The 14,485-nt window shown below is 38.5% G+C and overlaps 1 protein-coding gene across 12 annotated transcripts in view; it reads right to left on the bottom strand.

Annotated features, from left to right (window-relative positions):
• The window catches only part of TBC1D31 (TBC1 domain family member 31), a 65,518-nt gene that overhangs the window by 23,684 nt on the left and 27,349 nt on the right, over window positions 1-14,485 (bottom strand). For all 12 annotated transcript variants that reach the window (XR_013447706.1, XM_078072053.1, XM_036108347.2 and 9 more), the window contains 6 exons: window positions 10,748-10,924; window positions 8,006-8,085; window positions 7,781-7,927; window positions 6,049-6,182; window positions 527-660; window positions 26-205 (listed from right to left, as the gene is read on the bottom strand). Coding sequence is in view for 11 of the 12 variants with exons in the window: in XM_078072053.1 (XP_077928179.1) it covers window positions 26-205; window positions 527-660; window positions 6,049-6,182; window positions 7,781-7,927; window positions 8,006-8,085; window positions 10,748-10,924 (852 nt within the window). In the remaining variant the exon portion in view is untranslated. The remainder of the gene's footprint in view (window positions 1-25; window positions 206-526; window positions 661-6,048; window positions 6,183-7,780; window positions 7,928-8,005; window positions 8,086-10,747; window positions 10,925-14,485) is intronic.

A 14,485-nucleotide genomic window follows, 5' to 3' on the forward strand; every position in this document is an offset into this window, starting at 1 on the left:
GCGACTTAAGAACAAGGATATTTACCTCAAAATCATCTTTAAGACTGCAGTTGAGCAAAGGAGCTCTAGAGCATATGTTGTAGGCTACCACAGTCATCAGGAGGAACGAAGGATGGTTGGAAAAGACATTATCAAACAATTTTAGCCACTCCTCTCTTGTCAGTACTTCTGAAAAAACAGTTTCAAGAAGAGGCCATGCATACAGCTAAAATAAATAAGGAAAAACTTATTAGTTTTCTATGGAAAAGTCATTAAGTCCTTGCTAATACTCTCTTACATTTGAGGTAGCTGTTAAAACCATTATATTCAAAACAATTCTGAAAAGAACTGCCTTAATATGGACCCTTCTTTATAGACTTTTGGGAAAGCAGTTTAATGAAGAAAAAGAATGGAATACCGTTAAAATACAAAAGGTAGTATGTTCTTTTATTATACTCTTCCAAGAAAATTCTGTCTTATTTAATACCAGAACCAATGTTAGCTTCCAAGATTAGTCATGTTATCCTAAAAACCTCACACTTCTTACCTGGGAAGTTATGTCATGATTTATGAAGTGCTGCAGCAGGTCTTTGTCGTGGAATGCCAAAACATTTTCTATCATACTGAGAATATTGATGGGAGGGTTAGGGAAATATTCAAACCAGTGTTGACACCAATTGACTATGAAGAAAAAAATTGAAAATCTATCTTTACCATTCTATATTATCAAAGGATTCTGCAATTCTTACATGAATCCACTCTATGTCCTCAATATGCCCATTAATAAAGAAAACATGATAACTCTTTAAGTTCTAGAACCATCGATTTTAAAGTTGCATCATGTTAACATTGTATTTTAGGTTTATAGAATTGCCCAATTTCTTCAACTGAGAGCAGTCAATGAGGAAGTGTCCATTAAAACAAACAGAACTTCCCAAAGTATTCCTGATCTTCCTGTAGGGCGCTCTGCTTCCTGCTTCGCCTGGTTAACAAAATGACCCTTCTACAAAAGATTCCTTCTTAAGTCTTGACAATCTCCTAAAATCTACTCAAATTCATACCTAATCAAAATTAGAAAAGTTTATAAGAAATGTCCAAAATTACTAATTTTTTTTGAGAGAGCGTGGGGGGGGGGGTGGGCAGAGGGAGAGAGAGAATCTTAAGCAGACTCCACGCCCAAGGTGGAGCCTAACACCATGACCCTGAGATCATGACCTGGGCCGAACCCAAGAGTTGGACGCTTAACCAACTGAGCCACCCAGGCGCCCCCAAGATTATATTCTTACACATCAATAGCAACACATAAAAACAAATGGGCATGTATCATACCCCTATCCATTAAATGTTATAATAGCAGAATAAACACGTCCCTATTACCAGGACAAGAGTGACTGTTCTACGGCCGTGATAACAACCACCAGAATTGGTTTTAAATCTAAGCCATCGACAACTTATTCAGTAAACCTGACTTTGAAAACCAACCAGTGATGGAGGGATTCTCTGAAAGTCAGCAAGTGGAAAGCAGAATCTATTCTGCTCAAGATGCTTCTACATCTCACGTTAACTCACTGAGTAACCACTACAACCCCCAAAACATTCTCCTAAAAACGCTGGTAAGATCAGTTAGTTTCACTCAATGGACTACATCTAATCACCACAGCCCTCCTTAATTATTGAATTCGGATTTTTATTTTAAACACTGAGTTGTGGTTCCATCCTTTGACAATAAGATCTCCTTTCTCATATTAGCAAAAGGAGGCTTAGATCGGCAGAATTTTGGATTATATCTGGTTATAAAGGGCCTACTAATTCCAGAAGTCAATTATTTATTAGTAAGTAAATGTGAGTTAATAATTGAGGCATAAACTCTTGCAAAAACTAAGCTTTGAAAGAAATTATTTCAGCTTCTTTAACTGCTGCTTTTAACTTTAAAAGAAAAACCCAGTTCAGCAACACATGCTAAGTGTCTATCATGTCTCAGATACTGCTAGTCCTAGGAATTTTAAAACACCACACACACACACACACAGCTCAGATATTTATAACTAGTCTTCATCAAGAGAACACAGTTCTCAGTTAGGCATGAGGGAAACCCTGCTTTACACGGTGTTTGCCTTCTCGTCTTCTGTTCTGCATGGTGTCACCACAACAGAAGTATGGGTAGAGGACCCAGAGACAGAACTCACCGGAGAAGAGGATAAAGAGAAAGAACTGTGTGGAGATCCTTGGCTAAACCGGAAGAACTCCCTCTTGGTCATAAAAGAGACTGTAAAGAGTGCTTAAAGATGACTTTTATAAACATATCCCAAAGGACTGTATTCCTTTTTCCCAGGTCCCAACTAGACTGTAAACCTAAAAAGCCAGAACAACGGTGTATCGCAAGCAATGCTAACATTTAGTTGGAGCTCAGTAAATGTTTCTTGAATAAAACTAGTTTGAGACCCTTGGTGAAAATTCACAGCTACTCATGCTGACCATGATGGATCTTTTAGATTTAAATTTCAGGCTTAGAAGAGAAAATCAATTCCTCAGCACATAATCATACTCCAGCGATATAACAAGATTTTACTGGAAATAAAAAATAGTTTTGCACGCTTACCTACATATAAACAGCTTTTCTTAGGGTAAAATATCATTTGCCATTTTAACCATTTTTAAGTATGCAATTCAGTGTCAATAACTATATGCACAATGTTGTGCAACCATCACTATTTGCAAAATCCTTCCCCAAACAGAAACTCTGTACCCATTCAGGACTAGCCTCCCATTCCCACCTCCTCCAACTCCTGGTAACCTCTAATCTACTTTCTGTGTCCATAAATTTGCCTATTTGAAATATTTCATATAAATTTGTCCTTTTGTGCCTAGCTTTCAGGGTTTATTCCTTTATATGGTTAAATCATATTCCATCGTATATTATATATACTATATACATAGTTGATCCATTCATCTGTTAGCAATGATGATAACATGATGATGACAATACTTGGGCTGTTTCCACCTTTTGGCTATTGGGAATAACGCTACCATGGATAGTCACAAGTATCTGTTTGAATCTCTGTTTTCAATTCTTTTTTTTTTTTTTTTTTTTAAAGATTTTATTTATTTATTTGACAGAGAGAGAGATAGCGAGAGCAGGAACACAAGCAGGGGGAGTAGGAGAGGGAGAAGCAGGCTTCCCGCCGAGCAGGGAGCCCGATGTGGGACTCGATCCCAGGACTCTGGGATCATGACCTGAGCTGAAGGCAGACGCTTAACGACTGAGCCACCCAGGCGCCCTCTGTTTTCAATTCTTTTGGTAATCCCTAAGAGTGCAATTGCTGGATTATATGATAATTTTATGTTTAACTTTTTGAGGAACTGCCAATTTTCCACAGTGACCACCATTTTACATTTCCAGCAATGTATGAAGGCTAGAATTTTTCCACATTCTTGCCAACACCTATTTTTTTCCTGTTTTTAAATTATAGCCATCCTAGAAGGTATAAAGTGGTATCTCAGTGTGGTTTTGATTTGCATTTCCCTAATAACTAATGATCCAGAGCATCTTTTCATGTACTCATCAGCCATTTGTGTATCTTCTTTGGAGAAAATTCTAATCAAGGCCTTTGCCCATATAAAAATTGGATTATTTGTCTTTTTGTTGTTGAGTTGCTTCTTTTCCTTTTAAAACTCCGAGTGTTATTGCCAGGGTAAACTAGTATAACCCCCCCTTTTTTTTTTTTTAAGATTTTATTCATTTGAGACACAGAGATGCAGAGAGAGAGAGAGAAAGCATGAGCAGGGAGAGAGGCAGAGGGAGAGGGAAAAGCAGGCTCCTCCCTGAGCCAGGAGCCCGATGTGGGGCTCGATCCCAGGACCCTGGGATCATAACCTGAGCCGAAGGCAGACGCTTAACCATCTGAGCCACCCAGGCGCCCCTAGTATAACTCTTTTAAGGAATCAATTAGAATATTCATATTTTATGACTTAACAATACCAATTCTAGGAATTGACCAAGAGAAAATATTATACATATTTATATGTGAAGATAGTTGTAACACTGTTTCTTTAGGTAAAAGTTAGAAATAACTTAAATGTCCAACAACAGATTAAACTAGTACATTCACATTATAGAATATTAGAGTCATAAGGGGGAAAAAAAGAATATTAGTCAACAAAATATTTATAGGGGCGCCTGGGTGGCTCAGTCGTTAAGTGTCTGCCTTCAGCTCAGGTCATGATCCCCAGAGTCCTGGGATCGAGCCCCGCATCGGGCTCCCTGCTCGGCGGGAAGCCTGCTTCTCCCTCTCCTACTCCCCCTGCTTGTGTTCCCTCTCTCACTGTCTATCTCTCTGTCCAATAAATAAAATCTTTAAAAACAAAACAAAACAAAAAAAACCCCAAAATATTTATAAAGTTTATAAAAAGAGAAATGTACCTAACATTTTATTTTATTTTTTATTTTATTTTATTTTTTTGTACCTAACATTTTAAATAAAAAGTAGTATAGGGGCGCCTGGGTGGCTCAGTCAGTTAAGCGTCTGCCTTCAGCTCAGATAATGATCCCAGGGTCCTGGGATTGAGCCCCGTGTCGGGCTCCCTGCTCAGCAGGAAGTTGGCTTCTCCCTCTGCCCCTCCCTCTAGCTCATGCGCTCTCTCTCAAACAAATAAATAAAAAATCTTAAAAAAAAAGTAGTATAATTACAAAAATTTTAAAAACTGCTTAAAAAGTATGGAAAAATTATTTAAAAAAAAACTAATGGTCTAGCAATTGGGGGACTAAACTATGATACACCTATATGATGGAATATTATATTACACAGTTATTATATATTATATTAAACAAATTATGTTTTTCAAGAATATTTAATGATTTGGGGAAAATGCTCTTATAAGAAATTCATCAATATATTATATCAAAGATTATCAATGAGGAGGAGGAACATTGGTGAATTTTCTTTTCTTTTGTATGTTTTCCTATATTTTCTCCAATCAGTAAAAAATTTATCAAAGCAAATATAATGCAATTAAATGAACAAAAAAACATAAAGAGAAATACACTATAATATTCACAATATGTATGCTTGAATCTTTTTATTTCTACTTTTAAAAATTTTACTGTAATTACAGTTAAGTGCTTATCTCCTTTGTATAAGAAAACCTTTTAAAGCAATTTAAAATACATATAAAATTGGTTATTTTTGTTAAACCAATCTATAACTGGATTCAGCTTATTGACCTAATTATACGAATATGAAAAAAAGGACTCACTTTTCAGAGTAGATGCTGTTGACGGCAAGGGTAAACACAACGGCTCGCAGCACAGGCTGGAGTCTGCCTGGGTCAAACCCTCGTTCTGCCACCAACCTACCCTTGGGAACTTAAGCTCTGTGTGCCTCAGTTTCCTCAGTTATAAAAAGAAAATAACAACGCCTACCTCATAGGACTGTTGTAAGATTTAGATAAGTTAATAAAGGCAAAACACCGAGAACGGTACCTGGCACACGGGAAGTTCTCAAGAAATGTTTGCTCTGGATGCTGAGAACGAGGACGGCAGTTAGCAGCTTCCACAACGGGCACTGTGTGCTAAATCCCTTACGTACTTACTACAGTCCTATGAATAATAACTGACTTTCAGTAAGTGAAGCATCTGCTTCCTTCTTACCTTTTTTTTTTTTAAAGATTGTTATTTATTTGAGAAAGAACGTGCGTGCGCACACAAACAGGGATGGGAGGGGCTGAGGGAGAGGCAGGCTCCCCGCTGAGCTCGGAGCTGGATGCGGGGCTCCATCCCAGGACCCTGAGATCATGACCTGAGCTAGACCCTTAACCGACTGAGCCACCCAGGCGCCCCTGCTTCCTTCTAACTAACAAAATCTAACCTGTAATGGTATCTTCTAAAACGCAACTATCCAAATTTTCTTGTAAATAGAAAGGTTTATGTATAAATGTCCGAACTGTCCATTCCGTGCTCTCTATCTGATGGTTCAACACCAGAACTGTTAAATGTTACAAAGCTGCAAAGACGTCACAAAAATATACAGGACATCCACTCTTGGTTTCATTATTTAATACTTACGTACTTACTTATGAGAGTAGCAATAACTTCAAAACAAATGAGCTGGTTGTTCTGGAATAATTTTACAAATGGAAATGCCAAGAGCGGAAGATATGGTGTGTCGCTAAAGATGGCAGACCAGTGAGCTAATGCAGATAGGGTTCTGTGAATCAGGTAAGGAGATAAAGACCAGAAAACAGTTTATTATTAAAATTTGACTAAATAATATATTCACCTGATAAAAAATTTGCTATGGAAGGTATATTTGATGAAAATTCTCCCTCCTACCTTTATCATCTAGCTTACTTCCCCAGAACCACTGTTAAAAGTAGAGATCCTTTTTTAAAAAATAGAAAGGTTGGTATAAACATTGTTTTATACCTTGTGTTTTCCACTTAATAGTATCTTGGAAACAGTTCATTTTCACTAGATGTGGAGCTTTGATACACAAGATAGTTTCGTATAGATACACCTTAATTTCTTTAACTTGGCCTTACTGGGCATTTAAGTTGTTTCTAATCCTTTATAAATAATGCCATGCTTATTGTTTTATTTACATCATTCTTCATGTAGGAATATAGATTTGGATAAATTCCTAGAAGTGGAATTGCTGAATCAAAAAACATGTGCATTAATTTCAATAGCCAGTGCCAAATTATTCTTTGCAAAAATAGTGGCTATTCACATTCTCATTAGCAGAGTAAAGGGATGCCCATTTTCTCTCTGGCCAATGTGTTTTATTATCAACCTTCTTTTTAAACCTTTAGTCTAGGTGAGAAATGGTATTTCAATGTGGTTTTAAATATATATGTGTATATATATTTTCGATGTAATTTTAATTGGCATTTATTATAAGGGAGGTACAGCATCTTTTCATGCCTAAGAACCATATCCCCAGCTATGAACTACACATGCAATCCTTTTTCCATTTTTTATTCATTGGTCCTTTCCATGCTCATTTAAATGAATACTTCATATAGAAACCAGTCTTTTATTTGTCCTATGTTTTGTATCTACCTTCTCAGTTTTACATATGTCTCTGGGGAATTTTTTTACATGTAGAGATTCATGTTCATAGCAATCTCTTTCGGGTATGTCAAGTTTAAAAAGGCTTGCCTTACTCTAGGGCTATAATTCTCCCATATTTACTTCTGATACTTTCAAGGTTTCCCTTTTTTTTTAAACCTTTTGTTTTGAGATAGTTTTAGGTTTACAAAAAGCTGTAAAATCGGTAGAGTTCCTGTATACCTTTCACTCAAATTACTCTGTTAACATCTTGCATAAATATAGTACAATTATCAATACTAGGAAATTAGCATTGGTACTGTGCTATTAACTAAATCAGACTTCATTCAGATTTTATCATTTTTCCCATTTTGCTGTGTCATTTTTTCGTTTTGCCAATCTAGGATGCAACACTGTATTTCTTTGCTAAGTCCCCATAGGTTCTTCCAATGTGGAAGCTCCCAGTTTCTTATCTTTTGGACACTGACATTTTTGAGGAATACCACATAGTTATTTTATATATTGTCCCTCAATGTTTTCTCACAATTTTAGAGTGAGGTTATAAATTTCTGGCAAGAATACCAAAAAGTGATGTACAACATACTGATGTGTATTATTACTGGTGATTTTAAATCTGACTACTTAGTTAAGGTGGTATCGGCCAAGTTTCTCTACTATAAAATTACTATCTTCCTGTTTGTAATTAATAAATATCTCTAGGAAGATACATATATTGCTGCAATATACCGAACATACCTCTGTAATACTCTGAGTAGTTTCCTGCTTTTGATGGGGTATTTCTTCTGAAGGTTGAGAAATGCCACATGAACACCCTTATCTTCCAGGCTGCTAAATGCCGTATGGTTCTCAGGCAGTTGTAGAAGAGAACGCCAAATGAACATTCTGGAACAAAAACGTAATTTTAACCAAGAAAAATTTGGGGGGTAAAATTGATTTAACATGAAAGAAAGTAAATTTTACCTGTATTTCATTGGATATTCACCATAGCCTTTTAATAAGACTTGTAAACGCTTTTTGTTTAAGCCATCGGACAACTCATTCTTAAAAAAATAAATAAATAAATAATATCAGTAAGTGACATAATCACAAAACTGAAAAGGTAATCTAGCCCACAGTGGCTTTCCAGCTTTACTTACTTATGTATTTAAAGATTTTATTCATTTATTTATTTATTTTAGAGGGGGGAGGAATGAGCAGGGGGAGAAGCAGAGACAGAGGGGGAAAGAATCTCAAGTAGACACCACGCTGAGCATGGATTCTGATGCGGGGCTCGATCTCACGACCCTGAGATCATGACCTGAGCTGAAACCAAGAGTTGGGACGCTCAACCAACTGAGCCACCCAGGTACCCCGTGGCTTTCCAATTTTAGAACACTACACGCAGTAAAAAAATATTTTTACAACGTGGGACTCTCTATTCTCTCTCTCTCTCCAGTGCGCATGTGCACAGCGGATAAAGTTCATGACACATCACCCTAGACCTGGGTTTGGCAAGCTTTTTCTGTAAAGGGTCAGAGAGTAAATGTTTTAGGCTTTGTGGGTCAAGAGATAAAATCAAGGACATTATGAAGATACTTAAAATGTAAACATTTAAAAATGTGACACTTATTCTTAGCCGGAGGAGCCAGATGTGGCCGGCGGGCTGCCACCTGCTAATCCCAGCGGCAAGAGCAACGCGTCCTGCTATTTTCTTCCTTCTTCCTCTCCCCACCCTTCCACTTTTTTCCCCCTTCTTACTTTTTTTTTTTATTAAGATTTTATTTATTTATTTGACAGACAGAGACACAGCGAGAGAGGGAACACAAGCAGGGGCAGAGGGAGAGGGAGAAGCAGGCTTCCCGCCGAGCAGGGAGCCTGATGTGGGTCTCGATCCCAGGACCCTGGGACCATGACCCGAGCCGAAGGCAGATGCTAATGACTGAGCCACAGGTGCCCCTCCCCCTTCTTACTTTTAAGTCAATTTTTATCTTAATGGAAAATTACTTTATAGATTTGGGGATGATAAAGCCATTTTCAGAGATGACCTCGTTTGATGCTAACAACTCAACGAAACAGATGGGATGTTGTTTTTTCTTTGAGAAAAAGGGTAAGTCAGAGCTCAGTGACACAAACCTGATCAATAAGTCTTGGCTCAAGACTCAAAGCCAGATTTTCTGACTTGGTTCAATGCCCCCTTTTTTTTACCATAAAAAACAGGTAGTCCAATGTAAGAGGAGGTAAAGGGAAAACCCAAGAGGATGGTGAATGAAGATCCCCCTTTGAGAGCCATGCGCCAGAGACTGAAGGCTGGGGCAATAGGATCTAGGAAAGAGACACATTCATTCCCGTCATCTGCAAGACACCTGCTGCCACTGGAACCTCTTTGTAAACAAAGATAAAACGCCCAGGTGGGTTTGGCTTGAGTTTTATCTGTTCTTATCTTGACCACGTACAGATGAAGTTCCTGCTTCCCCGTCCATAACCCGACGCCAAGATTAGTGGACGAAATGCATTTCACCCTGAACAAGGGTTCTACTTGGACCTACTCCTTACAGCCGGCTGCGGATTGCTTAGAAGCAGCCCACTCCCTGACACATTTCTGTAGGGTTTCCGAATTTGACTCACACTAGAGCACTGCCAGATGCCCTGATGGTGGTGCCTCTTTTATTTCGCAGAAGTCAACTGTGATCATGCCCTCCGTTTTCTCAGAAAAGCCTCCTATAAATTCTCAGGAAAGCTGAGGTCAGACCATGTCTCAGAGCTATCATTCAGCCTATTTTCTCAGTCCCTGAACAGGAACAATATTGTCTAATCTTTACACAGCTAGACTTGTGCCTGCTAGTTAGCTTTTTAAAACTAACCAATATTTTTGGAGGGGAGCTTGGTGGGGGGATGGGATAATTGGGTGATGGGCATTAAGGAGGGCATGTGTTGTAATGAGCACTGGGCATTGTATGTAATGAGCAACCGATGAATCACTAAATTCTACCCCTGAAACTAATAATACACTATATATTAACTAAACTGAATTTATTTATTTATTTAATTTTAAAAAAATTTTATTTATTTATTTGACAGAGAGAGATAGCGAGAGCAAGAACACAATCAGGGGGAGTGGCAGACGGAGAAGCAGGCTTCCCGCCGAGCAGGGAGCCTGATGCGGGGCTCCATCCCAGGACCCCGGGATCATGACCTGAGCCGAAGGCAGATGCTTAACGACTGAGTCACCCAGGCGCCCTGTTTATATTCCTTTTTAAAAAATGTATTTACTTATTTAAGTAATCTCTACAGCCAACGTGGAGCTTGAACTCACGACCCCAAGATCAAGAGTCACATGCTTTCCTGACTGAGCCAGCCAGGCACTCCAGGATATTTTATTTCTTCTGCTTATACGAAGTTTCAATGTGGGATGAGTATCTGCCGTATACAGCGCATCTCAGTCCAGACTAGGCGCATCTCAGGTACTCAGTAGTCCCATGTGGCTAGTGGCTAGCGTACTGGACAGTGCAATTCTATACTATTTGACTTCTTTAAAAATCATAAACATGTACTAATTACATACTTAAAATTTAGAAGGCACATTATAATTTCAGCTACAACTTCTTCTCCTTTTCTTTCCTTTAACTTCTAAGAGAGGGAAGAGTGATGATGGCCTAAGGTATCATCAATCTTGTCCACAGCAGAGTCATGACAAACAAAAATGTAATTATAATATATTCTTACCTCTTTATTTTCAAAACTACCAGCCAGGTCTTGCTTTAGTATTCTGGTTTGTATTTTGTTTTCCCTTGATTTTGCTGGCCGCTGTACTCTTCCTGTTGTTACTTTTATCTTAAGGTCACCAGAATTCAGTTTACTCTTGGGCAAATCTTCAATCACTTTCACTAAGGGAGGAGGTGGCTAAAAGGGGGAAAAATAAAATCTAGTGGCTATCCTTGGAAAACAGACCTGTCCACGTAGGATTTACAAAATTTGTTGTGATCAATTTCATAATGTGCCTTAACATACATCATTATTCTTCAAGCAAAAAGTGTACATAAAATATCCAAGAATGTTTCCTTGTCATTAAATCAAAACAAATTTCTGCCAAATTCCTTTGAAGAACACAATAAAGATACATGATTAACAACAATAGAGAATTTAATTATCCCTTGAAAGCTGGCCTTCAATCATAGTATATCAATCCATTTTTTTAAAAGATTTTATTTATCTATTTGAGAGAGAGAGCATGAGAGAGAGCGAGCGAGCATGAGTGGGGGTGGGGGGGCAGAGGCAGAGGGAGCAGTAGACTCCCCACTGAGCAGGGAGCCCAATGCAGGGCTTGATCCCAGGACCCCAGGATCATGGCCTGAGCCGAAGGCAGATGCCCCAATCCATTTTTTTTATACTTGCGCAATAAAGTTAGTAGTTTGGTGATAATCAGCACAGAAGGCACATTTGGACGTAGGGCCCTCCTAGAACGGGGAGAGAAGCACCCTAATATTCTTTGGGCTCAAGTGAATTTCTCTGAGGGAGTTGTCAAATGACATTCCTCTAGAGGCATGGGAGGCCTGCCTCTGTCCCTGGCTCCACAGAGAAGGCTGTTAGTCCCCTAGGGCATCAACAGCTTAACGGGCAATTTGGACAGCACCACTTAGAGTCTTAATCCTCATTTCTATGGGAAAATAAGAAGAAAACTAGCCCCAACAATTTACTTAAGGGAAAATGATACACTAACACATTTTCTCTATGAATAATACCACTTTAAAATCAAAAGATCTTCCTTTTTCAAAGGAAATGAGCAGATAAGGTAACTCAGGCTTCCCGAGTTCTAAATATTAATGAAAGTACAATGACTTTCACAGACCATTTAAATGTTTGAGGCCTTCATTGCTAAAAGTTTCCTTAGTAATTAGCCCAGACCCAAATCAAAGACTAGGTGGATGTGTGATTTTTAAGAATTTTTTCTGGAAGCCAAAGTGTCAATTCCTTTCATATGAAAACAGAGAACAACAACACAGGGAAGACCCCATATGTCCAAATGAACACATTAGATTTCAGAAAAACACACGTTGGACACAGTACCTCGTATTCCCATTGTCATGAAAGCCAGCACAGTGATCTTCCAAGGTAATGTCTAATGAAAATGAATCACCACTCCTCAGGAAAGCTCTCTGAAAAGGATACCAAACTTTTTGACCTCTTCCCCTCTCACTCCCAAAAGAATAAAGCAGAACAAAGCAAACATCTTGACCCTTTTTCATAACATAGACTACTAAAAGGCTACTTTGAGGTTTCAGAGATTTTTCTCATGTTATCTTCAGAGGTTTAGGACTTCTGCTTTTGAAATCTGCAGCCTACTGTCTGAGTCCAAAAAAGTCTTCCCTGGGGCGCCTGGGTGGCTCAGTCAGGTTACACGGTTGACTTCAGCTCAGGTCATGATCTTAGGGTCCTGGGACTGAGCCCTGTGTCAGGTCTGTGCTTGGTGGGGAGTCTGCTTCTCCCTCTCCCTCTACCCTCCCCCCAACTCCCCGCTCATGCTCTCTCTCGTGCTCTCTCTCAAATAAATAGAATCTTTAAAAAAAGTCTTCCCTATTGCCAACTGCAGTGTGATGAATACATAACACTGTAAAATGTATACAGTAGGTAATGTGTATTAACACATGGCATAGATACTAAATTTTTTTTTTTAATTATTATAAAAAGCATTTAAAGTTGTAACTGTTTCTATAAGATTTTTTAAATGGTGTTTTTCTCGGATACATGGTCATTTATTCACATCTAGAAAAAAACATAAGGATAATGGAAAGTATAACAATAGGTCTGACCAAAAAAAAAAGTATGATGGCCACCTATTCTATGATTCAATTTTTCAATTCTTTATCTATGAAATGCTATTAGAAATGGTCTGACTTCTAAATATTGCCCATCTTTCTAACCTCAATCCATTCTTCCCAATCTTTATTAAAATTTTTATTCTAGTGCCACGTTTTTTCTCTTGAACTTCATGTGCTTCCACAAAATACAATCTCCCAAAAGTTAGGGCCTGAGATATGACCCGCATAGCCAATACCTTAGTAGTGTTAAAACTTCGACAAAGAAGTAGCAATTAGCTTACTTATTAGCACAATTAGCACCAATAATTCTCCAATGGCCAAAAAACAGGACTTGAAGGAATGGAACATGGGTCAGTTCTATAGAAACTACAGACCTGAGCATTCGTGTAAGCCTTCAATAGCCAGGAAGACACTGGTAATGTGTACAAAAGAAAAAGAAAAAAAGATCATCCTCCTTCTGTTATACTCTAGCTTTTCTGGTCAATATGATGTTAATTTGCTTAACAAACAGCAGAGAGGAAGTCACTGACTTACTCTTACTTTGGTTTTTCTCAGATCTCTCCCCGCTTCTATTAATAACATGTACCTAGCTCCTCCAAAATTCAGCTAAGCTGAAAACTCCCATTAAGAGCAAATAATGTTATTAAAATTTTTAAAGTTTACGAGAACAGTAGAGTCTAATTCCATATGGTTAAAGAAAATGTATGCATGTGCGTATGCACACACACACACACACACACACACACACACAGAGTAGATTCTCGCTATTCACAGTAGGTCTGTTCTATAAAGAAGCCGCAAGTACTGAGTTAGTGATATTGAATCACCAATCCTAGGAGAAATATAGTTAGGTCCCTGTGAGCCAGTGATCACAGCATTTCTATCAGCCAATCAATATGTCACTTTGTTTAGTGTATGTTTGTGTTTAAAGACACTTATTTCATATATATTGTTGATTCGTGAACACTGAACTCATGCCAACAGCACTGTAACACGTGCCTGAAAAGCTTATGCATCGCAACCTTCTTGCACTTAGCACTGCAGAACTGTGTGTGTGTGTGTGGGGGCATTTTAAAGAGCAAAAACAACAACAAAAAGCACAGACATGTGAAAAATGTGACCGCAAACACACCAGGGAAAGGACCCTGGTTTGCAGGATGGGAGCGGAAATAAGGAGGCCAAGTGCTGCCGGGTGTGAGCTCGGCTGAGGACGGCAGGCCAGGCAGCTCAGCTCTGCACTGCCCCGCACGTGTGAACACCTGTCACTGCGCTGAGTACTACCTTGGGTGACAAATACATTTTTACCAGGAGGTGAATTCACATTTACAGAATCCATAAATAACGAGGACGGACTGCCTACATTCACAAACATAGACAAAAAAGCCTGGGAAAATATACACCTCAAAATCATCCAAGAAAGGAGAGACTGAGTGATTCTCATCTCTTTGTTTATCTGTATCTTTTGATTTTTTTTTTCTGTGTTAAGACACTACTTGTCTAACTAAAAAAAAGAAAAAAAAAGATAAAAAGGACAAGAAGGAGCAGACACATAGCAAAAAGACTCTATCATTTTAAGAACAGAACACGGGCCCTGCTAATGACTAGCTGTGTGATGAGGCTGAGGCATGAGCTTCTTCCTCCATAA

This window comes from Halichoerus grypus, chromosome 5 (assembly GCF_964656455.1).
Source record: "Halichoerus grypus chromosome 5, mHalGry1.hap1.1, whole genome shotgun sequence".
Classification (NCBI taxonomy): Eukaryota; Metazoa; Chordata; class Mammalia; order Carnivora; family Phocidae; genus Halichoerus; species Halichoerus grypus.